This window comes from Physeter macrocephalus, chromosome 9 (assembly GCF_002837175.3).
Source record: "Physeter macrocephalus isolate SW-GA chromosome 9, ASM283717v5, whole genome shotgun sequence".
NCBI lineage: Eukaryota > Metazoa > Chordata > Mammalia > Artiodactyla > Physeteridae > Physeter > Physeter macrocephalus.
Genome location: NC_041222.1, coordinates 9,533,620 through 9,558,661, shown reverse-complemented (window position 1 = coordinate 9,558,661; position 25,042 = coordinate 9,533,620). Strand labels below are relative to the sequence as shown.

Here is a 25,042-nt window from a genome sequence, read left to right as displayed (position 1 = left end):
CTTGTTTAAAACTATGGAAATTAAGACAGACTGCTATTGATAAGATAATAGAAAAAAAAAATAGACTAATGAAACAAGATAACCCAGGAAAAAAAAAACTTATCTAAGTTCTGAAGGATATATGTCAAAGGCAGCATCACAATTCAGTAGTGAAAGGATTAACTTTCACATAAATAATGTCAGACAAACGATTCATCCCTATTTGGGGGGAAAACAATCCTTACTACACATCATTTTAAAAACTATTTGTAGTTGATTGAAGCCATATATGTAAAAATAAAAACTTAAAGCTATTGAAAGGAAATAGGGGAGACTATTTTAATACTTTGGAGTAAAGAAACATTTATTCAACAAGCCATGAAAAGGACAAATCAAGAAGGAAATGATTAAAAAATTTTATTCAACAGAACAACCTAAACAGAATGAAAAAAACAAAACAAAACTAGGAGTCACAGACTTAGAAATGGTATTTGCAGAACTTTTAATTACAAAGGATTAGTATCCAGTAACTGTAAATGCATGACATATCAGTAAAGAAAAAGAACCCAATTTAAAATAGGCCAAAGTGATGAACAAGTAATCAGCATGGTAGAAACATATGTGGTCAGCAAACACATGAAATGATACTCAGGCTTGTTGGTAATCAGGGAAACACAAAGTAAAATAGTAATTAAGTACCATTTAATACCCATCAGATTGGCCAAAAATCAAATGTTTGGTGGAATCAAGTGCAGCCAGGGACCTGGAGCAATGGGAAATCTGCTGGTAGGTGTGTTAATTGGTACAATGATTTTGGATAATAATTTGGCAATATCTAATAAATCTGAAGATGCAGTTATCTTCAGCCTAGCGTTACCACTTTAGATATATTTCCTTCAGAAACTCTTGGTTTATGTGCAAAGGAACATGAACACAAATGTTTAAGGCAACATTATTGGAAATCACAAAAAAGATTACATAATAATGATACTACTAATAAGAGAGATATAACCCAGGTGCCTATCAGGAAAGAATGGTCAGATGTAGTATGTTATGTTCATACAGTAAAAGACTTATGTCAGTGAAAATAATGAGCTAGATCCACGTGCAGATCTATTGATCATCTACGTGATCAACATGTATGATCTCAAAAGCAATGCTTGGTAAAAAAAAAAAAAAGCCAGATGCATAATAATAAATGTAGTATTAAAACATCTAGGAAGTTCAAAACACGCAAAACAATACGTACGTTCAAGAAGTATAAAAACATTCATGGGAGAGAGGGAAATGGGATATAGGAAGAGCAACATTTTTGATTCCAAAAGCAATGCTTGGTAAAAAAAAAAAAAGCCAGATGCATAATAATAAATGTAGTATTAAAACATCTAGGAAGTTCAAAACACGCAAAACAATACGTACGTTCAAGAAGTATAAAAACATTCATGGGAGAGAGGGAAATGGGATATAGGAAGAGCACACGGGTAGGTTGAAAACAAATATATAAAACAATATATTTTATTTCTTTTACACCAAAAATAAAAGATATGGAGAAAATATGGCAAAAGGTTATAATTTGACAAAGCTGGGGAGTAAGTTTACAGACATTTGTTATAGTGTTCTTTGTACTCTTCTATGCGATTAATATATTTTCTATTTAAAACAATTGTAATGGTATGTATAAAGTCCCTTGGCACATCATCTCAGGCTCAAAAAGTGATCGTTTCCTTCTCTTCCCATTCTTGGCTGGAAGATGGTATACAAAGTGCCCAAGCATTACCTTCTCACCCTTAGTCCAAGGCAGCGCTGGAATACTTGGGCTCTTCCTAAGCCAGAGGCATCCTAGGTGGTCCCCCTACCATGTCTCCCAGCTCAGTCAATCTGGGAGGTAGATCTTGAACTACACCCATTCTCAGTGCAGGATTTTAACTGCTGAGGGAGCTTCTAGCTTGTAGAAAATCTCATGGCAGAAAGATGCAGCACTACATTCCTCGTTAAATTAGAGCTGCTCGTCACATTCTTCCCAGATTCCCATTTTGTAGATGAAGAAATGGATGCTCAGAGAGAGGAAATGGCTTGCCCATGGTTAGTGAGTCCAGTGGTGGTGTTTAAAAGGATGTCTCCCCTGACTTCTAGAACTTTCCAACTGGTCTTTGTATGGATACTCTACTTGATTCCAAAACTAGGTCTTTTAACTTCTATTCTGCTGTATTTTCCAGTTTATAACAGCTGTGGCTTCCATCTCCAGATAGCACTGTCTTGGGATGGAATTAGACTTGGCTCAAGTCCCTGCCCTCTGACAAAAGCAGTGTGACTATAGGCAGATAGCTTAACCTTCCTAAGTGTTCGTTTCCTTATCTGAAAACTTTTCATAGTAATTATTCAAGGGACTGTTGTTTTGATTAAATGATAGTATTCATATGAAGGCATAGTGCCTGGCATATGATAAATAGGAAACAAATGGAAACTACAATTGCTATAATTATTGCAGAAGGTGGAATATCAAAAAAGTATAACACAGTTTAGTTACACAGACTATTTGGAGATAGAGTGTGATAAATGAATGCTATAATATGGAAACAATAGGAGGTCAATAAGGAGTAATCAAGAGGCTCAGAGAGAGTTTCCTAGAAGAAGCAAAATGGAGTATTTCCATTGTGCAGTGAGGTTCTCCCTCCCTCTTTCTCCTATTGTACTTTCATAGCGCTCATTTTATCTTCACATTGGTATGGGAGAAGAATCATATATCTTAATTAAAAGATAGAAAAACAGACCGAAAGAAGTAAAGTGACTTGCCTGTAGATTTCAGAGGGGTTTTTAATTGACCTATCATGATATTAATTACACACCATAATTTTAAGAAATAGACGTTTTTGCCAAAAGCTGTCATGGGGTACTTAGGCTCCTTAATAACATACATATTCTTAAGATAATGATTTTATAATATGTAACTAAATTTTCTATAAGGTTGTGCTCCAAATTTGATACACATTACCATCAATACATTTTCTGAGGAGAAATACTGAAAAATCATACCACTTAGGAATGTCAGTATTTTTGTTTCTAATTGCCAGAAATGCAAACCTAAGGCAGATATGTCATTTGAGACATTTGTGAAACAATGATGGTTAAACATTAAAAACATTAAAAAAAAGAAGTCATACCAAGGCTGCCAAAAAACAACCCTTCAAAATAATCTCATCACATTTAAATACTGTCATTTAAATTTACTAGCTAAAACCATGAAATTAATCTGAGATGCAGTGTGAAGAATTAATGATTAAATACTAGTGGAGGTTAGCTTTTTAAATAAAGATAAAATAAAATGGCCCTCCGAATTCTATGAGAGAAATCAGAAGTGATGAAACTAATCATGTTTCAGATGAAGTGGTAAAATTTTAGTTCCAAACAAAGAGTAAATAGGAAGTTTCAGCTTGGTAGCATTCTCCCATCACTGCACTAAATGGGGAGATATTGAGCTGGGGAGTAGCTTTGGATCTCAGAATATTCTGATGGTGTTGGAAAGACGAAAAGGGAGATGCTAGAGGCAGGAGGGCAAGCCAGAGGCTGCTTCAGCCATCAAGTTTGGGATGTAGGTGGCAGCAGGGGTGCAGAGAGAATGACATGGAAGCTGTTGGGTGGGGGAAATTGACAAGGCTTAGGGTCTGCCTGGATGTGGGAGGCTCAGGAGGGGAAGGAGTTCAAGTGACAGCCTAAGACTTTCCAGATGGTTTTCAGAGCAGCTGAAAGGAACAACTTGACATAAATGTCCTACTTTTAGACCAACCATGAAATAGGTCCTAACCTCCAGCAAAGCCTTCAGAAGCCACTACCCTGTCCTTCTGAAAGAACTCTCTTCTACCTTAGGCTCTTGAGAAAAGAGCCCTAGTTTAGCATTAATGGTAACTTTAACTTGGAGAACATGTAGTTTTATCACAAGAATTCTTCAGTGGAAAAATATAATCTTTTTAATAGCATTTGTATCCTGTTCTTTCTTCCCTAGCTTTTTATGAAGGGAATGACTTGGGCTTCTGTTTTCCTATCTGAAAACTTGGGATAACAACCCCTGCTTCAAAGAGCCACTCTCAGGCTTCTGTGAGATAATGGTGCATATGCCATGCACACACAGTTTGTAAGGAGGGTTATTAAGGTTTCTCTACCACTCAGATATGTTCTGTATGATGCTGGTGGGTAACAAGAAGGACAGTAGTGGAAGTTATTGGGGGACAGATTTTGCCCCAGGGTAAAGGCAAACCTTCTGGGATCCAGAAATTGCAGTTGAGAATAGCCATCTAGAGAGAGAGCAAGCTGCAGGCAATGAGAGTGTTCTAGCCAAACGATATGGTAGAGAAGAGACTTTCCATCAAGCTATGGCACACATGATAGATGGTGGCCTCATTCATCTTCATGGGTTTACCAAACCAAGTTTATATATAGTTATCTGTCACTTCTTCCCTTCTAGGAAAGAGAGCATAGCATAATTCCAGTGAGTGAGAATGTTGATAATTCAGCAATAATTGTAATGGGTTAACATTCGTTAACTGTCTATCACTGGCTGGGCACATAGGTGCTTTGTATGTGTTCTTACATTCAATCTGTGGGAAAATGCTGTGAAACTAGGTTTATGACTAATTTGAAATAGGCTCCTGCCTATGACTTCTCAGCTGGCAAATGATGAAGCCAGGATGGAAACACATGCTTGCTTGCCTCACAGTGGTGTTTATTGAGAAGGAGGAGGAGGGGGAGGAGGGGAGGAGGGAGGGCAGGGTATGGGGAGGAGGAGAGCATTCACAAATATTAGCAGAGCACCTAAATATTATCATCCATAAATCATTTGGACACACACCACAAATGAAAAACACAATGTAGAGAAGTAATTTTCACACTCTCACGCTTTTCCACGGGAGCGCTCCGTCTGCTTCAGACAGTGACCATATGCCCCCAGTGGCCTGGGACGTAGCCTGAAGAAACGTCGTTATTTTATTCCATAACACGGCTATGACTGTTTAATATAAAATGTACCTCCGTATTTTAGAGAAAATTAATGTACAGTAGAATGCATGTCATCTTTATCTTGTACCTTCATGTTTCCCCTGGGAAAATCACTCTTCCCCCTGCCACAATATTCCAGCTTTAGAAGCATTATCTGAAAATGTATACATTCATTAGTCTAGAGGTGGTTAAAATATCCAGTAAACTTTTTTAAAGGCCTATAATTATATCAACAAATTAGCATTTCAGAGGTTTACAAGGCACCAGTTATTCATACATTCATACCTACAGTATCTCAAGATTTTTATGCATTTCATCCACTTAGTTTTCATTGACAGAGCACTGCTGGAATCCCCAGGGACTTCTGGTCTACCCTCAATATTCCTTTCTGCTCCAGCACTGCTAAAACAAACTCTCCTTTGGGTAATAAGCCCAACATTCTCAGGAAGGCCGTGTTCCTCCCCAGCCTCCTTCAGTGCTCATAAACTCCAGCTCATCATTGTGTTGAGAGTCAGGAGACGCTGTCTGACTGTTGTCGCTGCACCTGCTATCCTATTGGACTTATCCAGACAGCCCTAGCCCTCAGAGCAGCTGAAACAACAGATGGGCAGGAGAACTTGAGATGTTTTTGACACTGTCCTTTTGTTTATGGAATCCCCCCCTCACCCCAACTCTGGAATCTGATAGGAATTCTCTTCATGACCATTTTGTGTTTTTTCCCATGACACATTTTTATTATTAAAAAGTAAATAATTGGTGCAGAGGGAGATGAAAGAGAATAACATTTCCTTTTGAAAATGGTCTGAAAGGAAATGAGGATGGTGATTTGGTCATGTGGATAAATATATCTTTGCCTTGGAAGATAATTGGCAGTAGCCAGATTCCTTTGATGGCAGGGGACTTCAAGCAGGGAGATGAGAGGGGATAAGAAGGGGAGGGAGGTAATCTGGTATAAGGTTGAGTGTGAGGAAGGTAGAACAGGCATTGCTCTAGGAAGTCTTGAGAGCAAAGGAGAGATGCAATCTAGGCAAATTGGAAAGCTAGCAGGAACCAATGCCTGGCATTGCGGTTCCAGGACAAGATGCCCCTTTGTAAGGAGTGAGATTGTTAAAACAAACCTGAACTAGGGATTAGGGAGGCAGACTGCAGGATATAATTTAATGTCATATGGCTGTAAGCATTTTGCTTAATCTCTCTATGCCTCAGATCTGTCATCTGTAAAATAAACATGAAACTACTAGTACACATGTAGTATTGTTTTGGTTCTCAAATGAGAAAACACATGGAAAGTGCTTAGCCCCGGTCCTGACATTCAATTAATAGACGCTGCTATTATTATTATTTTAGTCAAGAGTGAGAAGCACAGGGAGGAGCAAGTGGCAGGGAGATGGGGAAATCACTGGATGTGAAACGTAAGGAAAGGGCTTGCTTGCTTGTAATGGGGTTTCTGCTCAGACCTTAAAAAGAGGGCACTAGATCAGACAGTGTCCACAGAATCTTGCATGCTGCTTTCCCACCTCTGTGCCTTTGCTTCTCCCATTTATTGTTTCCTGGATGGCATTCTCCCAAACACCTTCATTATGGCCCACATACCATACAATTCTTATCCACCAGGGTTATTGTAAGGGTTAAATTAAAGATAAAAAGTACCTAGTAATATTCATGGTACTATGTCATTTTAGTGACATTTAGTTGCTACATTTTAGTGTAGTCCATCATGCATGGGAGAGTGCCTTAATCACAGTAGACATTAAAAATTATTGGATAACTAACTTATATGTGGAATCTAAGATACGACATAAGTGAACATATCTATGAAACAGGAACAGACTCACAGACATAGAGAACAGCTTTGTGGTTGCCAAGGGGGAGGGGAGTGGGGGAGGGAAAGATTGGGAGTTTGGGATTAGCAGATACAAACTAGTATACATAGGATGGATAAACAACAAGGTCCTACTGTATAGCACAGGGAACTCTATTCAGTCTCCTGTGATAAACCATAATGGAAAAGAATATGAAAAAGAATATATATATATGTATAACTGAGTCACTTTGCTGTCCAGCAGGAATTAACACAACATTGTAAATCAACTATACCTCAGTAAAATTTAAAAAAAAAATTATTGGATAATTAAATGTGCATGTGATATCAAAAACAAGCAAGACTGGTAGACATGTACTCAAGGGGATCCATTTTGTCTGTCCCCAGCCTTGCATCTGTATAGTTAATAGTCTTCTTTATGTTTTCCAGGGATCTAAATCTTGGCAGTGTGTACCAGTACTGGGTCATCACTATTTCAGGAAACGAAGAGAGTGAGCCATCACCTGCTGCCACTTACATCCATGGAAGTGGGTACTGCGGTGATGGCATCATCCAGAAGTAAGTAGGCCTAACTAAAGAGAGGAGTGGGAGCGATGTTAAGTAGGCCAAGAGACGGTCAGGCTGCCAAATAGAAGAGCTTATGGGATACCCTTCAGGGTTGAGCTGTGAGTTATGAGGGATCCTCAGCCGTCTGCCAGTTTGTCTGCAAGCAGTTCGCTGGCCTCAGAGAAAAAGCAATGATTCTTTTTTGAACAAACACATTTCTCAAGCATGTAATACAATATAAGATTTCCACAGAACTACCATTATGCACTTACTACCAGTATGCTCTTGCTCCTGGTTGTTTTATGTGTACTACAAGGATTCTATTAGTTTTTTCCACCCCAGGCTACATACACTTAACAGGACACAGTGCACCTAGGTTAAAACACTTTTACATTCTTTGCTAGTTACCATTTACATTTCTTAAAACTGCATGTTTATTTATTATTTCTGTTGTATCGTGTTATATCAACAATTTACAAACTGGGTCAGAGCCTTATAAAAACAGCAAAATATTTCAACTGTCTATAATGTTGAAACCGTAATAGTAAACAGTACTCCAGAGTGAATATTGAATGTGATTATAAGTTCAGGGAGGCAAGTGTAAAGATTCCACAGGAGCAGCCAAAAAAGGAAAAGTGTGATTAGAAGATGTAAAGCTGTGTGTCTAAAAAATAGATTTTATTGGATCATCAGTCCATCCATCCCCTGTCCACAGGGCAAGATGTTATGCAACTGAGAAATAGTTGCAAGAAGCCATCAAGACTTTTGCATTGTTGGAAAAAAAAAAAGTAAATCTTTGAGGTTTTTTTCCCTCCAGAATAAGCACAAAAGTATTCTCGGTCACTAAATTGAATGGTTTTCTCCCTAGAGATGCAAAAGAGACCAAGAATCATGCACAATTAAGTTCCTTATTGCTAAAATTGTGTTCTTTATTGTGAATATAGTTACGAGTCACACTATTGCTAAGGGACTTTTAAAACTATTGGCAGATTTAATGATAAACGTTACGTATGGAGATGACACAACAAGCTATTGGCAAAATTCCTTCATTAACTGGCACTGTTGGGTGTCACATAATATCTGTGCAACATGGAATTGCAATGACTATTTCTGTAGGGGGAGGGGCACTCTAAAGAGAATTCGTTTCACAGTTGGATGAAACCACTGATGTACAGAACATGGATCGGCTCATAGGTATAGTTCATATATGAAAGAGAAGGGCTCGATGACTATTTCTTTTGGTTTATCATTGACACTAGTGCTTGAGGTCAAGAGCAATTTAATTTGGTACTGATGATTTTGTAGTGTGTAATATACACTGGAAACCTGCTATGGAATGAAAGGACCAGATAGGAACACAGCAAGGATGACACAGTGATGCAAGGAAAGAGTTTGTACAAGAAAACCCATCTGCACAGACATCTGTTACTGGCCAGCAGTTTGCTTTCTGATCATGACTCAGCATTGAAGGGAAAAGTAGATGTCGAGAATACGATCAGATGCGGGCCAGTGAGTTACAACTGCCCAACTTACTGTGCAAAAAGATAACGGTATGTGTAAGATTCTGCACCCCCATACACACCGAAGTATGCCAGCTGTTACAAGAAAGGTACTAAGTCAAGTTTCTGAAATAACGAATGACTTTTTTTTAATGTTGACATTGATAAAGGCCAGTAATGATTATTTGCACAATTTCAAGTGGCTTGCTGAAGTGACGTATCTCAGGGATATATAGTCATGTCTTAAATGTCCTGCATCTATAATTTCAAAGCTGAATTATCTAGATTTCCATATGGAGGAGATCATATAAGGATTTTTAAGGGTTGAATTATGATGCAAACCACCTGATTGCCAAGAATTTGACTCCTCAAGCATAGAAGATAAAACTCCTCACTTGTCAGAGAATGAAATTGATGGCATGCTGTCATGTGTACTTAAGATCCTCCTCCAAATGCAACAACCAAACATGAAGATATGGTTTCTGGTGCTTAATGTAACAAAAGTGGGCAAAGGGAAGATAGTCACTGTTTTCTCCCACCTTAAGACATCGACTTCTAGCTTTTGATGCAGCTGTTGTCTGATGGAATCCTGAGCAACTGAGCAAGACAATCTCCAGGGAAAGTGCCCTATCACTTGTGGGTACAAGATTGAGCTACATATCCAGAATATCCAGGAAACAGTCATGGTCATTGCTGACAACCCATAATTGTGATTTGGGATTTTCTAATTTAGCACGAGGAATAAAATAAGAAACTCACTAGATGCAGGAACTGATCCATAGATCAGTAGTTGAACCATAGTTCAGTCTATCCATTTTGGAATCAGATATAGGTGCACTGGTAAAACACTGCAAACAATATTATTCTTCTCATTGATCTAAAACTACTAGTAGTAGTAGTAGTAGTAGTAGTAATTTAAATAGTATTCTTAACAAAGATTTTTAGTATTTTTTTTATCTAGAATGAATATCCTGCATAGACATCAAATACGTGTTGAATTACCTGCAGGTACCAAATAGTTGTTGACATACTTTGTAGAAAACTGAATGCAGCTGATGGATGATTCCCTAAGTAAAAAAAACCAAAACAAAATAAACTTTGAAGGCAAGAAAGGATGCTGTCTTCGCTAATTGGATTTTTCATGGGGTGATACATGCTAATTTACTGTACATATGCAAAGGAATTTACAAATAAATACAGATAGACTCAACACTCATTGAGGGCCCTGATGAATGAACGCACTGGATGAGTCTTATAATGATAATTATAAATATTTATTGAGACTCTACTAGGCAGGAGGCACTGTGCTACATTATGATCTCCTTGGGTCCTTCCAACAACCACGTGAGATAGGTCTTATTACCGTACTTTACGAAAGAGACAACTTGCACACAAAGACTAAAATGGTTTTCTGAAGCTTACACACCCAGTTAGGGGCCAAAGCAAGATGTGAGCCCAGGGCCCAGGTTCTCATCTGCATTTACCATTGCCTTGCTGTGACTGACAGCCCTGCAAAACTAACAAGTGAAGGAGTAACCACGTGCTATGGGCTCTGTCCCAGACACTGTGCCAGGAGTCAGGGTGCTAGGGTGACAAAGACTCTGTCACATCCTTTGGCATCTTAAAGCCTAGGAGAGGGTGCTCTCAAGTAACAGGCAAAGGCAGTCAGTTTGACAAGTGCTCTGATAGATGGAGCCCCTTGTCTTTGGGCTCAGAGAAGATGGCCGGCCACCCACTCCAGCCTGGGAGGTCAAAGAAGGTTTCTCAGAACCTGTCTATCTAATGATAGATCTGTCATGCCTAGAAGATATTTGTGGTGACCCTAATGTTTTGCTTAAACCAATAGAACATATTGTTTGGGTAGTGAGGGAATGGGTTAGAAGTGTTCTTTGTGGCTTAGGGAAACCAGCCCAGGTTAAAAAAATAAAAATTAAAAAAAAAATCTCTCCCCAGATAACCCATGAAATAGCTAAGAAGCACAAGGCCACCACCAATTTCCAGCATGCAAGATTTGCTGGCAGAGACTGGAATACGGGCCCAACTTGGAATATATCAACAGAATTTTTTTCTCATGGGTTTGCAGACAGGAGAGAAATTGGGTGGCTCTTCAGAGATCAATGCAATGTCCTAGTCATTGTAAGGATTGATTACAAGGCACCATCCTGCTACTCTGACACCTCCTAAAAGCAACAAACATTTCCCAGTGTAATTGCCCGGGTGAAAGGCAAAGTCTCAGGCTTCTTCCATGCTGGGACAGGTCCCAGCTGGTCTCTGGGGATGAAGGGGCAACTGCCACACACTCTGCGGAGACCTCCCAGGACAGGTCGGTGGGCATGGAAACTGTGACTCTCTGAGCATCTACTGTATGTCGCACGCCAGGCCAGCCGCATTAAGTTACATTCCATTTTTGCACCAATGCTAAGGAGTAGGTGTAATTATCTCCATTTTAGCCCATGAGAAGACTGAGATTCAGTGCCCCGAACAGCACTGTCCAATGGATTTGTCTACAATACTGGAAATGGATTCTGTGCTGTCCAATATATTTGCCACTCACTACATCCAGCTATGGAGGACTTGAAATGTGGTTACTGTGACTAAGGAATGGACAGTTTAATTATTTTTAATTTTAATTGATGTAAATTGTCAAAGATAGAAATATCAGAGAGAGAGAGAGAGAGAGAGATTAAGGGACTTGTCCGAGATCACTCAGTTTGGAACATGGGGCTCTAAACCCAAGTTTCTGTTACTAAAAGGATGGGAGGGACTTCCCTGGTGGCGCAGTGGTTAAGAGTCCGCCTGCCAATGCAGGGGACACGGGTTCGAGCCCTGGTCCGGGAAGATCCCACATGCCGCAGAGCAACTAAGCCCGTGTGCCACAACTACTGAGCCTGCGCTCTAGAGCCCACGAGTCACAACTACTGAGCCCACGAGCCACAACTACTGAAGCCTGCGCGCCTAGAGCCCGTGCTCCGCAACAAGAGAAGCCATGGCAATGAGAAGCCCATGCACCGCAACGAAGAGTAGCCCCCGCTCGCTGCAACTAGAGAAAGCCCGTGCAGCAGCGAAGACCCAACGCAGCCAAAATGCAGATAAATAAATAAATAAAGGGATGGGAGTTTTCCAGAAAGTGGTAACCCATCCAAACTTTCAGTTGTTACTCCTCCTTCTCTTTCCCTAGGTCCAATTCAGAGAGCATTGCTCGTTTTCTGCCCATCCTAACCACTGCAGAATCATCCTTAGGTGATGGAAATAATTCCTTAAAAAAAACGAGAGGAGGCATTTTTATTTCTTAACAGCATAGGACACAGGCCTTAGGGTTCTTGACACTATGAAATGACACACCCAATGGAGAAGGCAGTGTTTTCTGATCTAAGGAAGATCAAACCTGAACACGTGGATGGAAAAAATCTTTACCTTTAAGTGCGCTGGGGGTATGGGGATAGGGCTAAGGCAGGGCATAGTGAAGAACAGCATTTATACCATAGAGACTCCAAAATTTCCTTCAAATCCTCAATTTTAAAGTGAGAGTGATGGGACTTCCCTGGTGGCGCAGTGGTTAAGAATCCACCTGCCGATGCAGGGGACTCGGGTTTGAACCCTGGTCCAGGAAGATCCCGCATTCCGCGGAGCAGCTAAGCCCACACACCACAACTACCGAGCCCGTGTGCCACAACTACTGAAGGCCGTGCGCCTAGAGCCCATGCTCCGCGACAAGAGAAGCCACCACAATGAGAAGCCCCCGCACCACAACGAAGAGTAGCCCCTGCTCAATGCAACTAGAGGAAGCCCACGTGCAGCAACAAAGACCCAACACAGCCAAAAATAAATAAATAAAATTTTTAAAATAAATAAATTTTAAAAATAAAATGGAAGTGAGATTTCCCAGACACACTGGAGCAAAGTCTGTGCATCCGTTTGTTCATTCATTCATCCTCCTCTTACTTGCTAACCTCCTCTGACTTGCTAACTTAACTAAGGAGATCTCAGCAAATGGGTTTGAAGCAGGAGTTCTACTTTGTCATCAGAAACACAGTAAGGCAAACATAATAGAATCTCACAAATTCACCTTGTACGCATCTCATTTGGAAGAAACAGAAAACTCAGACAGGGAAAGGGACTTGGCCCGAGGCCTCACCAGAAAGTTCATGGCCCCGGAGAGGGACTTTTCCATGTCCAGCTGTGGGTCTGAAGCTGATCTGACAGATTTCCCCTCTATATCCATTCTGCAGAAGCCAAGGTGAAGAATGTGATGACATGAATAAGATCAATGGGGATGGCTGCTCCCTTTTCTGCCGACAGGAAGTTTCCTTCAATTGCATCGGTAAGTCTTTGTCCTTTCTCTGGGCCTGGCTGGAGAAGTGGACAGCGCAGAATGGCTAGTCAGTTCCAGTAACAGCAATAGTTATACCTACATGATAATTCACTCCTTTATATTACACTTATTTATTGAGTACCTCCTAGGGGGCCAGGCACTGTTTTAGATACTAGTGCATACAGCAACGGAAACAAACAAATGGCAGGTATCCCTGCCCTCATGGAGCTTATGATCTCATAGATGATGGTGATGATGGACAACCCTTTTGATCAAGCTTTACCTTACATACATTATTGCTCTTCTTCATGCCAACTTCCACGGTAATTATTAGCATAGATTTTTTAAGGCTTTTATTTTTACCTTAGAGATGAGAAAAATCAAAAGCCAGAGAGATTATAAAATATGTCCAGAGTCACACAGGTTAGGATTGAAGACAGAACCAGGACTCGAACCTGATTTTGTCCGATTCTCACACACAGGCTCAGTTCATTTTGCTATACAACCTCTAGCCAGGATCTAGTCTCTCTGACTCGAGGAAAGAGAAATAGCAGACCAGCAGACCAGCCTGTGTTTAGAAAGCAAATGTCCTTTTCCCACCTTTATGGAGTCAGATGGGAAATTTGTTTTCCTCTGCCTTCCCCAGGAGTCTGGCCGATCTTGTTGTTTTAGCCCCACTTGGGAGGCCCTGGTCAGCCCGGGGCTGGTAAACAGACGGGGGGAGGGGGGGGGCTGGGGGGCAGGGATGGAATTTTGAGCTGGCCCAGATGAGATCATGCTTCCTTTAAGATGCAAATCGATACCTGAAGATCAAAGGTCCCCTGGCTAATCCCCTGGGCTGGAGGTAAAAACTAATCACAATTCATTTGCAAGTACAAAAGAGAGAGGTGTTCCATCTAAGGAAGGGGTGAAAATGTCGGTGGGAAGATTTCTCACTGAAAGGCAATTTTCTAGGAGGACTAAAGGGGAGGAAATGTCATCGGTTCCTCGCGTTTGCAGCACATGGCAGGCGAGCTTTTAGACCTTTCTTCCCCTGGTATATTGTGAGCTCTGTGAGGTTTTTACCATGTATCATTTACCTTGTATTCCATTCTCAGACACATTTATTGAGCACCTACTATCTCCTTGGCACCAAGTGTGGGCTGAGCAACACGATAGAGGTGTCCCGAAACTGTTCGTGGATGGAGAGAAAGGAAGATATGGAGGGAGGAAGAACAGGAGAGTTTCCGGTCAGGGCCTTGGGTTTTTAAAGGGCAGAAGATTTTTTTTTTTCCTCTTCTCTGTTGATTTGAGTACGATTCATAATAAAACCTTGATATGAGCCTAGTGGTAGGGTGGAAAGAGCCTTGGACTAAATTTAAGAAAACCAGGATCCCTGGTCCCAGCTGTGCTGAGAACTTGCTGCTTGAAGCTGGCCAGGTCACTTCCCTAGACTGGACCTCAGTTTACCTCCCATAAATGGAAAGGATTGGGTTAGGTGGTCTTTAAGAGCCTTATCTGCACTTCTGTTGTATGGTTTCCAAAGCGTGTGACTATTTCTCATAATCGTGAGTTCTGCTTGAACCACCTCTTGCCTTTGCCATCGTCCTCATGACGCCCAACATTACTGTCAGATCTTGCTGGAAGATGTCCACCTATTTTACTGGCACTAAGATGGCATGTGACTTAAGCGCTTATGGGAAGAAGGTATGATGTGGTTAAGTTAGGATATGGTACTGTCCATGGAACAGATCTGCAAATTACAGTCCTTGGGCCAGAACTGGCCTACTGCCTATATTTGTAAATAAAGTTTTCTAGAACACAGCACACCCATCTCTTATTATCTATGGCTGCTTTTTTGCTACGACCCTAGAATTGAGTGGTTGCAACAGAGACCCTATGGGCCAAAGAGCCTTAAATATTTACAATCTGGCCCTTTACAGACAACGTTTGCTGGTCCACGGATTTGGGAGTCATTGATACTGTTGGTTACTGGAGCCTAGTGCAAAGAGGAGGGGAAAGTTATGACATGGTTCACCATTTCTTAGAAAAATAACTGAATTTTATACATACAGTGGTAAGACTTAGGAGACTGTGAGTCCAGTCCTATCTTGCTTTAGCTCTTTGGGTATTCCTTCCCCACCTACACTTTGGCCAAAATGACTGGAATAGATCATGATTTTCAAGCTGTGTTAACTGAAAGGCTTAAGAGGAGAGGAGTGAAGATGAGGGAGTTACCAAGAGGATGAGACTTGGAGCCTCATAGATCCACTTTATATACTGTTATTCTCTAGTAGATCCTAAGTGTTCTGCTGATGATGATGATACGTTCTGAACACCTATCGTATGCCGAGCACATTTATAACTCTCACTCTCCTAACAACTCTTTTAGTGCCTGCTTTTCAAAAGAGGAAGCTGAGGCATGGGGAAGTGAACTAAGGATATGCAGTGAAACGGTAGAGCTGGGACTTTTATCCAGAGAGTCTGACTCCAGAGCTTACTGTGGTGAGCTTCCTGCAAGATATTTTTTACAGGACAGCTCTTGGTCTTGTAGGGCTTTGGCAGTGAGCGAGGAACATCCTACTGTGGAACAATTCGCGTAATGAATTAACGGAACGGAATACAGAACTGTCGGTGGCGTGGATGGTGTCCAGGGAAGGCTGTCTGTTCCCCCTGAGTGTTGAGTCTGGTTGTGTTAGAGGAAGGACCTCAGCTATGCACCCCCCAGCTCACCATTTAGAATTCCATTATAGAGACACAGAGATTCAGGACATTCCAGGAAGAAAGGAGTCTGTCCAGAGATCCCAGTGCCTAGGAACTATATTCCAAGGACCAACTCCATGGCTTTGAATCTAGAAAGGCATCTTCCTCGAAGAAGAATAGTTGAAAAATAGACAGTGAATCTGTGGCTCCCAGAAGATCCAGGTTTAATGAGTCAGAGAAATGAGACTGGAGTGTGGGAGGCTTTGCTGGGGTGGATGTTGTTCTCATCACTGCATGTGTCAAGACGGTGATCAACATGGTAGCCAAGAGAACGGGCTTGAATGAGACTGACTTGGGTTGACACCATGGCTTAGACATGTGGCCTTGGCTAAGCTTCAGTGTTCTTAATCCAGAAAATGGTAACAGTCCTGGGACTTAATTGTGGAAGATATTTACCAACATTTGTGGACACTTACTATCTGAATCCCTTTCCTAGATTTAGGAAAGAACTCTCCTTGTTGTAATAACGGTGAGGCAGAGCCCCACGACAGAAGTTGCTTATGCAAGCATCTCCTCCTCCCAGTCTCCCTTGTAGCTGAATGTGGGCATGTGACCTGCTCTTTCCCCCTGACCCCCAATCATACACACCAACCCAAGACGGAATCAGAAGACATAGGGACCCTGCAGAAATCATTTTGATGAAGATGGCGGGAGTGGCCACAACCCGTGTGTTTCCAGAGCACCAATGACAGCATCTAGTGTTAGTGCTGTAATGACTTTGTGTGGCCACGGCTCTGAGATGTCTTCACAAGAGCAGTCCTGGGGGCTAATCCTGAGCTTGGATTCAGGCTTCAAAACACTCTCCAACCCTCCTAGGGAGTCTTCCATAAGCATCCAATATGCTTTGAATAGATTTTGCCTGTTTGCTTCTTTTGCTTAAGTTAGCCGAGGTTGGTTTCTGCTGGTTGTCACTTAGAGTCCCTACTGAAGATTGTTGTCCTAAGACGCTATGAGGTTTAGCCCCATTCCTAGCAAGTTGGAGGTGCTTACTGCACGCTAAGCATTACTTCCCTCAGTGTGTGTTGAGGTGGGGGGTGAGTATCAACCACAACCACCACGTATGGATACCCACCAGGTGGCATGCCTTACGTCATGCACCTCTGTTTAATGGGAGCCTGTGTGAGGTCTCTTATGTCCCGATGAGGGATCTGAGACTTACTAGGATGCCTTCATTTGCCCACGGTCACGCAGTTCATAGAGCTGTGATCCCATCTCCAGACGGAGAGCCTCAGCATTTTCTACTCTGCAGCTCTGCCTCCCCAGCTGAATGATTCCCTTCCATCCTTCCTTCCATGTTTTCTTCGTCCCTTCCTTTTCCTCTTTTTTATTTTTTTGTCACCGACCATTTTAGTCGGGCTAATGTTTTCCCTGGCTTTGCTAACACCAGTGTGAGGGTGGGTGACAGATTTATGGTGGCATTCTCATTCACTTTGCAGGAGCCCACACATCCGGAAGTATTCCCAAGGTGCCAATGTGTTATTATGCAACACCCTGGGACTTCCCTTTCCCACTTTCCCACCCCCAGAGCCCTCATCCCCAACACATAATAAGTTGCTTGTTAAAAGGAACACCACCCACAAGACCTCTTAGGCAATGAGGCTACATCCCCGGCAATGTGGAACTTATCTTGTCCTTTTCCCCCCTTTTTAAAATATAACATACACCAGGCCTGAAGTTCCAGTTAAAAAATGTGGTATCAGTGAAATGATAACTCCCCACACCCCATCCCAACAGGCTCTGGCTGGAGGCATTGTTCGCAGCGTTGGGAATTCTGTTTCTAAAGCACTGAGTCATAAACTACAGACAGGCTGCTGATAAAAGCTGAAGGAGGGAAGGTAATGGTCAAATTAGTCAGACAAAATGTGAAGCATCCCCAAAAGGGGTTATACTCAGTAATATATCTTGAGCGGGTGCTGGAAATGTGCTACCTTCGGAGACGGCGTTTAATCCATTACAGGAGATGCGATTGTGGAGGGCTTCTCATGCTGTGTGGATTTAGCACCCTGTGTCTTTCAGGAGAGCTGGGTCCAGGTCTTAGCTCAGACTTGAGAGCCTGGGTTGCAGCTTTGCAGCTCACCTCGGAGCCTCAGTTTCTCCCTTTGTGAAATGAGAGTGATGGTGCTGGGGGCCCTAAGGCTTCTTTCCCTGTCGGAGGGGGGTGAGGAATCCTCCATCTGTCAAACATCCATTTAAGGGCTTTGGGGTTTTTCAGATCCTGCTTGATGCTGATATATAGTTAAGAAAACAGAGCAAACGGACCCCCACGTTGTCTTTCCCAGACACACACACATACTCCCTGCCTGTCTCTTTTTCCCGCTCCCTCCCCTCTCCCCCCCTCTCCCCCATTCCCTGCCATTAGCATTGCTTTGTCTCTGGTCCGACACAGCCTCTCCAGCCCTGTCCTAGAGCCAGGGCCAATAACTCAATTATCTGTGAGCAGATAAGGGGGAGGAGGAGGATCAATCCACTTCCCCACCAGTCACTGGGAGGGGCGGGGGTCACCGAGCCTCGTGGCCCCTCTGTCAGGCTGCCCTGGCCTGCTCCGAGCCAAGGCGAGAAAGGAAAACAAGAAGATGAATCGCCATGTCTTCTTGGTGGATGTTCTGATGAGACTTTAGAACAACAGTGACTGAAAAGGAAAACAGCATCTGGTAGGGGGAGGAGGAGTGGAAGCGGAGGAAGAATGGGCTCTGCTGGGAGTTGCGTTTATTATTATTTTTCTTTCTAACAACATGAAATCATAATAGATGATCCACCTCTCACCTTAAAAAAAAAATTGAAATTGAAAAAAAGTAAAATAAAACTTCTCCTGGCTGCACACAGTCCTTCAGACCTCCCTCTGTGGAAAATATAGTGACTTTCACCAAAATACCTTCTTGAAATAAAGCTTCTTTTCACACGAAGACAGGTCTTTAAAAGAAGGAAAGAGAAATGTTCGTGGTAATCTTGGGAGTGGTGATGAAGGTGATGATGGTGGTGATCTGTCAGCTAGCATGGGTGACGTGCTTAGTACTGGCATAATGACACATTACGTAATGATTAAGAACATGGATTTTGGGTGAGAAGCCAGGCCCAAACCCATTTTATCTGTGCCTCAGTTTTCTCATCAGTCAAATGGGCTAGTAATAGTTCCTGCTTCTCACGGTTGTTGTGAAGGTGAAATGAGGCTCTGTAGGTAAAGCGTTTTAAAACAGTGGCACCTAGTAGGTGTTATATATGTGTTTGCTAATGCTGCGATTATTATTGTTATTAATATCATTAATTTGAAAGCTATATCAATCTTCCCAGGCACCCTATGAGGTAAATAATGTTATTATCCCAGGAGTGTAGAGGAACGAAAATGAGGTTCAGAGAGGTTAAATACTTTGCCCAAGGTCACACAGCTAGAAAAGGCAGAGATGGGATTCACAGTACCTAGGCAAAGTCTGTGCACTTAACCATGAAGTTATTTCACTTATCGGGCACCCAACTGTACCAACTTCTGTGCTTAGAACCCTTTGTTCAAATGATTCCATTTACCCTTCCAGCAACTCCATTTGGTCAGAATAAGAATGCCCATTTTGCTGATGAGGAAACTGGGACACTAAGGTGAATTGCCCTAAGTCATACAGGCAAGAGGCTCAGAGAAGGAGACCTTAAATCCCGTCTACCTGCTTCTGAAGACCGTGTCCGGTACCCAGACGAACCCTCCCAAAAGCAGTAGATAGCCTCTCTTTTTCACTATTTCTGCTTTGTTGCCATTGACACAGCAGGAAACAGAAGTGAATGCATATATCCTTCCCGTGCCTTTTCATGAGTCATGAAGACGACAATTTTCAGTTATTACCCCCCTACGAACATGCCACTGCCCGAAGCCCATGCCCTTGACATAGCACCATTCTGTGTTTCGGGTTGTATTTTTGTTTTTAAGATCTCACCCTCCCTTGAATATGGCCACACTGTTTTTTAGCCTAGGAGGAGTTTGACACTTTGTCCCGTTGTCATGGCAATGTGTTGGCAACAGAGGAGCCTGAGTTCCAAGGTCTATTGGTTGTAATTACTACCTGGGTCATCTTGGGCATCTCCCACCCACTCACTGAGTCTCAGTCTTCTCCTCTGGGAAACGGACATAGTCACAGCACAGTTATGTTTAGAGAAAGATGGAAATAGCACCTATAGAGTGTCTAGCACAGTGCCTGGCAGTTAGTAGACACTTCTGCTATCTTCCCCTTCCTCACTTCCCATCTCAGTTGTGGGGGATGCAGAGGCCTCCTGTCCATCTCCGGGAAAAATGGTCCTGAGCTACACCCTGCCATCATGAGAAGTGGCTGAGGCCCCTTGATCTCAGTCTCCCCAGCTGTAACGTGATGGGGGTGAGCTAGATGAGCTCCCCCAGGCCCTTCCAGCCCCAGCTCCCACTTCCAGAATTTAAATCCCAGATCGTTATTGTTTTTAAACTGTGCATTTTAAAAGAAATGAGGGCTTGGGGAGGAGAAAGGAATTCCTTTACCCCTGAGGGTCAGAGGGGGTCACCGAGGGGACAAAGACGCAGGCAAGGGAGGTGATGGGGCGGAAGGCTGCTGTGCAGGGTGGGCCCAAAGATCTGAACCGGGAGGTCTGATGGACGCATTCAAACACCCTTGAGTCAGCACCAGTTAGGATCAAGCCTGCCATCCAGCCTCAGACCACAGCTTACCACCTCCTTTAGAAGCCCGGGAGGCCTACCCCACAGAGAGGCCAGTCAGGAATGAAAAGAAACAGGATGGCCTCAGATGCCAGAAGGGAGGAATTCTCGCCCTCAGTCCAGGTTGGCCTCCTGACTCCCAGGGAGGGGTCAGGCTCCGGAGGACTCGGAGCTTTCCTGAATTCAAGGAATTAAGACCAAACTTTGATGCGCGCATTTGAAACGCAGCGTCCAAGGCAGGTGAAGCTGGGTAGCCAAGAACCAGGGCTTCTTTGTGGCATTTAAAGTGACCGGAAATCCACCTGCCCATTCCGGTGCCTTGAGGTACATCTGCACCTGTGCAGTCATGACTGAGGTAGCCCAGGAGAGGGGAGAGGCCTGGGGGGCAGGGGCCTTTCCTAGCTCCTGACTCTCTGCTCTTTCTTGGGGACCATGGTGGGTTGGAAGAGACATTCAATATTCATGAGCTGTGATCTCCACTTGAAGGGAGCGCCCTGGGGGAAATTGAAATATTAAGCAAGTGAGGGATGTAGGCCTAATTGTATCCTCCTTTTCTTTTTTGGACAGAGAAGTAATGTGCTTAAAATAAAATGATGGATGGGCAGTCAGGACCCTGTGAAACCCCACTGCTGTGGTCTGCAGGATAAAGCGGCTGTGTGCTCTAACATATGCCAGCAGAACCAGGCAGAGGATGGTACAGGTTGGCTGCTGGGTCACGTCATGCCATTTATTCACACGTTTATCGATGGCTGCTGTGTGCCGAGCGCTGTGCTAGTTGCAAGGGAAATGGCAGTGAACAAGGAAGGCCAGGGAGGCCAAGGAAATGACACTAATGATTATTTAAATGTAATTGTTGGAAGTGCCACTGAGTGGAAATACGTGTGGGTTTGTAAGTGAGGGACCTCCTCACGTCGAAGGGCTAGGAGAGGCCTCCTTGGAGACAAGACATTCAAGCTGAGACTTGAAGGTTGAATAGGAAGTGGACAAATTAGGGTGATGGGGAGCAGGGTGATGGAGTGGGGACTGCAAGAAGTTCAGACTGTTAAATCCTCGAGGCGGGAAAGAGCTTGTGAGGGGGTCAGAGAAAGTCGTCATGGCTGGATGGTAGTGAGGGAGCGGAGAGAAGAGGCTGGACCCTGCAGGCTCTACTCCTCCAGTCCCTGAGGACCCCAGGGAGGCTGCTGCTTCCAGCATGAAAGGAGGAGAAGGCACGTCCTCTGTGTGCAGTCTGTACTTGCAGCCACACCCTGTACTGGGCACAGGAGGCAAATGCATGCTTGCCTAGATCAGGGGTCGGAAAACTACTGCCTGTGGCCAAGCCCCAGGTGCTGCCTATTTGGGTAGATCGGCTTTGACTGAAACACAACTGTGCCCCTTGGTTTAGATATTTGCTGCTAAAGAGACAGAGTTGGGTAGTTCCTAGGGACCCTGTATGGCCCACAAAGCCAAAATATTTACTATCTGGCCTCGTACAGGAAAGGTTGCTGACCAACTGCTGGCATAGATGGATGAGTCTGTAGGTGGGTGAAAGAAGAGCCAATTAGGGAGGTCAAGGCAGATGAGAGACAGAGAGGGGAGGATATCACCTCATCCATCTCGCCCCTCAGGCTGTAGCAGCATAGCCGTAATTATATTCACTCCCCACATTTTTTGTGTACACGTCAGTCTCCCTCACCCTTGAAAGAAGTCCCCTTGCCCATCCCTGTGTTCCCAGCATCCAGCTAGAGCCAGGCATTGTTTGATGCACTGAATCAAATGATACTTCAAAGCAGAAAAGAGTGGCCAGAGGAGCCCAGGCAGCTTACTGCCTAAAGCTTCAGACAGCGGCCTGGATCCTCCCTGGACTGTAGAAAGGGACACATTCATGTTTATTAAGAACCCACTACGTTGTCTCATTTCAAACCCACAGCATCCCTGACAACCAGGCATTCTCATCACCGCTGTCCAGATGACACAGCAGAGTCCCCAGTGTTTAAGTGACTTTTGAGAAAGTGACCTCCATTCAGTAAATGTTTATTGAGCTGGAAAACCAACACAAGAGGACACAAACTTTCGCAAGTGTCACATCCCATGCCAGCATTGTGCCACACACAGGGCTCTCCTCTCTCCTCTCTCAATCTTCTCGGGGCTGCTGGAAGGCAGGGATTATTACTCCCATTTTACGCAAAAAGAAACTGAGGCTCAGGGAGATGAAATGACTTCTTTAAAGCAGGAGACTATTAAGTGGTAGAGCTGGGATTTGAACCAAGAACTGCCGAACTTCAAAACCAGAGGAGCCAGTGCCCTCCTCCAAAATACCAGACCTTCTGAACCAGTAGAAGTGATGATATATGGATATGTGTTTCCAGCCCTCTTCCATCTCTTCATCTCAAACAATAGTCATAACAGTAGAAATTGCTCGTTATGAATTTAATGCTTTTCCTCTGTTAACTCCTTTGACTAACTGTGTTGACCCTATAGATAAGGAAAAAGCAGAGAGATGTTAAGTGATTAACCAAGGCTCCCAGTAAGGGATTCCAGCCCTGGAAGTCTGGCTCTTAAACCCTCAGGTTGTAAGACGGGAATAAAGACACAGACCTACTAGAGCATGGACTTGAGGATATGGGGAGAGGGAAGGGTAAGCTGGGACAAAGTGAGAGAGTGGCAAGGACATGTATACACTACCAAACGTAGGGTGGATAGCTAGTGGGAAGCGGCCGCGAGGCACAGGGAGATCAGCTCGGTGCTTTGTGACCACCTAGAGGGGTGGGATAGGGAGGGTGGGAGGGAGGGAGACGCAAGAGGGAGGAGATATGGGAACATATGCATATGTATGGCTGATTCACTTTGTTATACAGCAGAAACTAACACACCATTGTAAAGCAATTATACTCCAATAAAGACGTTAAAAAATAATAATAAATAAATAAATTACGCACACACACACACAAAAGGAAAACCCTCAGGTTGAACCACTAATTTATGCTACCTCTTCATCATTAAGATTATCTAATAAAAATGTGTACTCTCAAGAGCTGAAGAGCCCTACCAGCAAACAGATAATGAGAAGGGGAAACAATGCAAGGTGCAAAAGGATTTTCACATGACAAAAGAATCCCAGGGTCTCTTTCAGAAACACTGTCTGAAGTGTTTGTTTACAGATCATGAACTCCCCAACAGAGGAAGAACTAAAAGCGATTTTTTTTCTTGGCTGCTACTGATTAAGTACCAAGGAGAAATTAAGATAAAGAAGATCTGAAATTATAATAATTTTTAAGGGACTGGATTTTCAATTTTAATTTGCCAGGAAGAAAGATAAAATATTCCACACCCAGTGTCTGCAGCTCCCCTTACAACCTCTAGGGTTGCCTTCTCTGGCCTCAAGGCAACAGCCTCAGGGGTCCTGGAAAGACAGCTGGAAGCAAATGTGATCCATCTCACACCAGTGTTTGTCTCTATTAAGCTCCTGCTGCATACAAAGCTATGTACTAGGCAGGATGCAGATGGGAGTGACAGTTGGCCTAAGAAATCCTTCATTGGAGGACCCCAGAGGGCCGTGGTCCTTAAAGATGTGCAGGGATCGGTGTGAGGGGGCCCCAGAAGGAGTGGGAAAACCCCTGGTTGGGGGTGGTGAGTCTGTGAAAGCTTCCTGGACAGCTGGGCTCAGTAAGATCAGGTGCAGGGTCTCTGCTGATATAAAGGTCCAGAATGAGGGTTCTTCTGCAGTACTGTGAGTAGACCAGTTGACCTGACGCAGCAGCACAGGGGACTGCTTCTAGCTCCAGGCTTGGTCCCCAAGCATCTTTTGCCAGCTGTGGAGTGGGAGCTATGTTCCTTACTTTATAGGGTAGCTGTGATACAGTCTTTCATACATCGATGAATTTATTCATCCCATATTTGTTGAGGACCTCTTATGTGTCAGGTTCACGCTAAGGCACTGAGGATGCCAGATCTGCTGGGCCTGGGACAGATCCTGTTCTTCAGAAAGTGATCAATATATATATATATATATATATATATATATATATATATCGATTCTTATGGTTATTAAAAATAATAATCTAGCTCTTACTCACAAGTAGAGAACACCCCGTCCCTGGAAGAGATCAAGCAGAAAGTTCAGAACCATCACTCAGGGAGGCCATGAAGGGGCTTCTGTTAAACAGCATGATTAAATAGGCATACTCCAGTATTTTTCCTCCCTCAACTTACCTGGTTCTTTCTTGAGCTTAACTTCCAAGGCCTCTGAAATGTTACCTTCTTCCAGTTTTCCTTAACCTCTCTGGCCATCCCTACGCAGACATGTTCTGCCTACCTTTTAAATATTCTTCCTCCAGAGTTCCATGATGAGCTCACTACCCCTTCTACACACCCTCTCCCTGACCCCATCGTTCAAAACCAAAGACTCCAAAATCTCTGTCTGAAGTCTGAGGCCTTTTTCCTGACCTGTGGACTTGGATATCGAATGATTCTATCCGATGCCCTGCAGGCACTCACACCCAGCATATCTG

General features: G+C 43.3%; 1 protein-coding gene across 1 annotated transcript in view; it reads left to right on the top strand.

Moving 5' to 3' along the window:
• PAPPA (pappalysin 1) overlaps nucleotides 1-25,042 on the top strand; it is a 267,788-nt gene that overhangs the window by 105,381 nt on the left and 137,365 nt on the right. Inside the window, exons 8-9 of the mRNA XM_024126382.2 lie at nucleotides 7,220-7,348; nucleotides 13,065-13,156. Of these exons, the coding sequence (XP_023982150.1) occupies nucleotides 7,220-7,348; nucleotides 13,065-13,156 (221 nt within the window). The remainder of the gene's footprint in view (nucleotides 1-7,219; nucleotides 7,349-13,064; nucleotides 13,157-25,042) is intronic.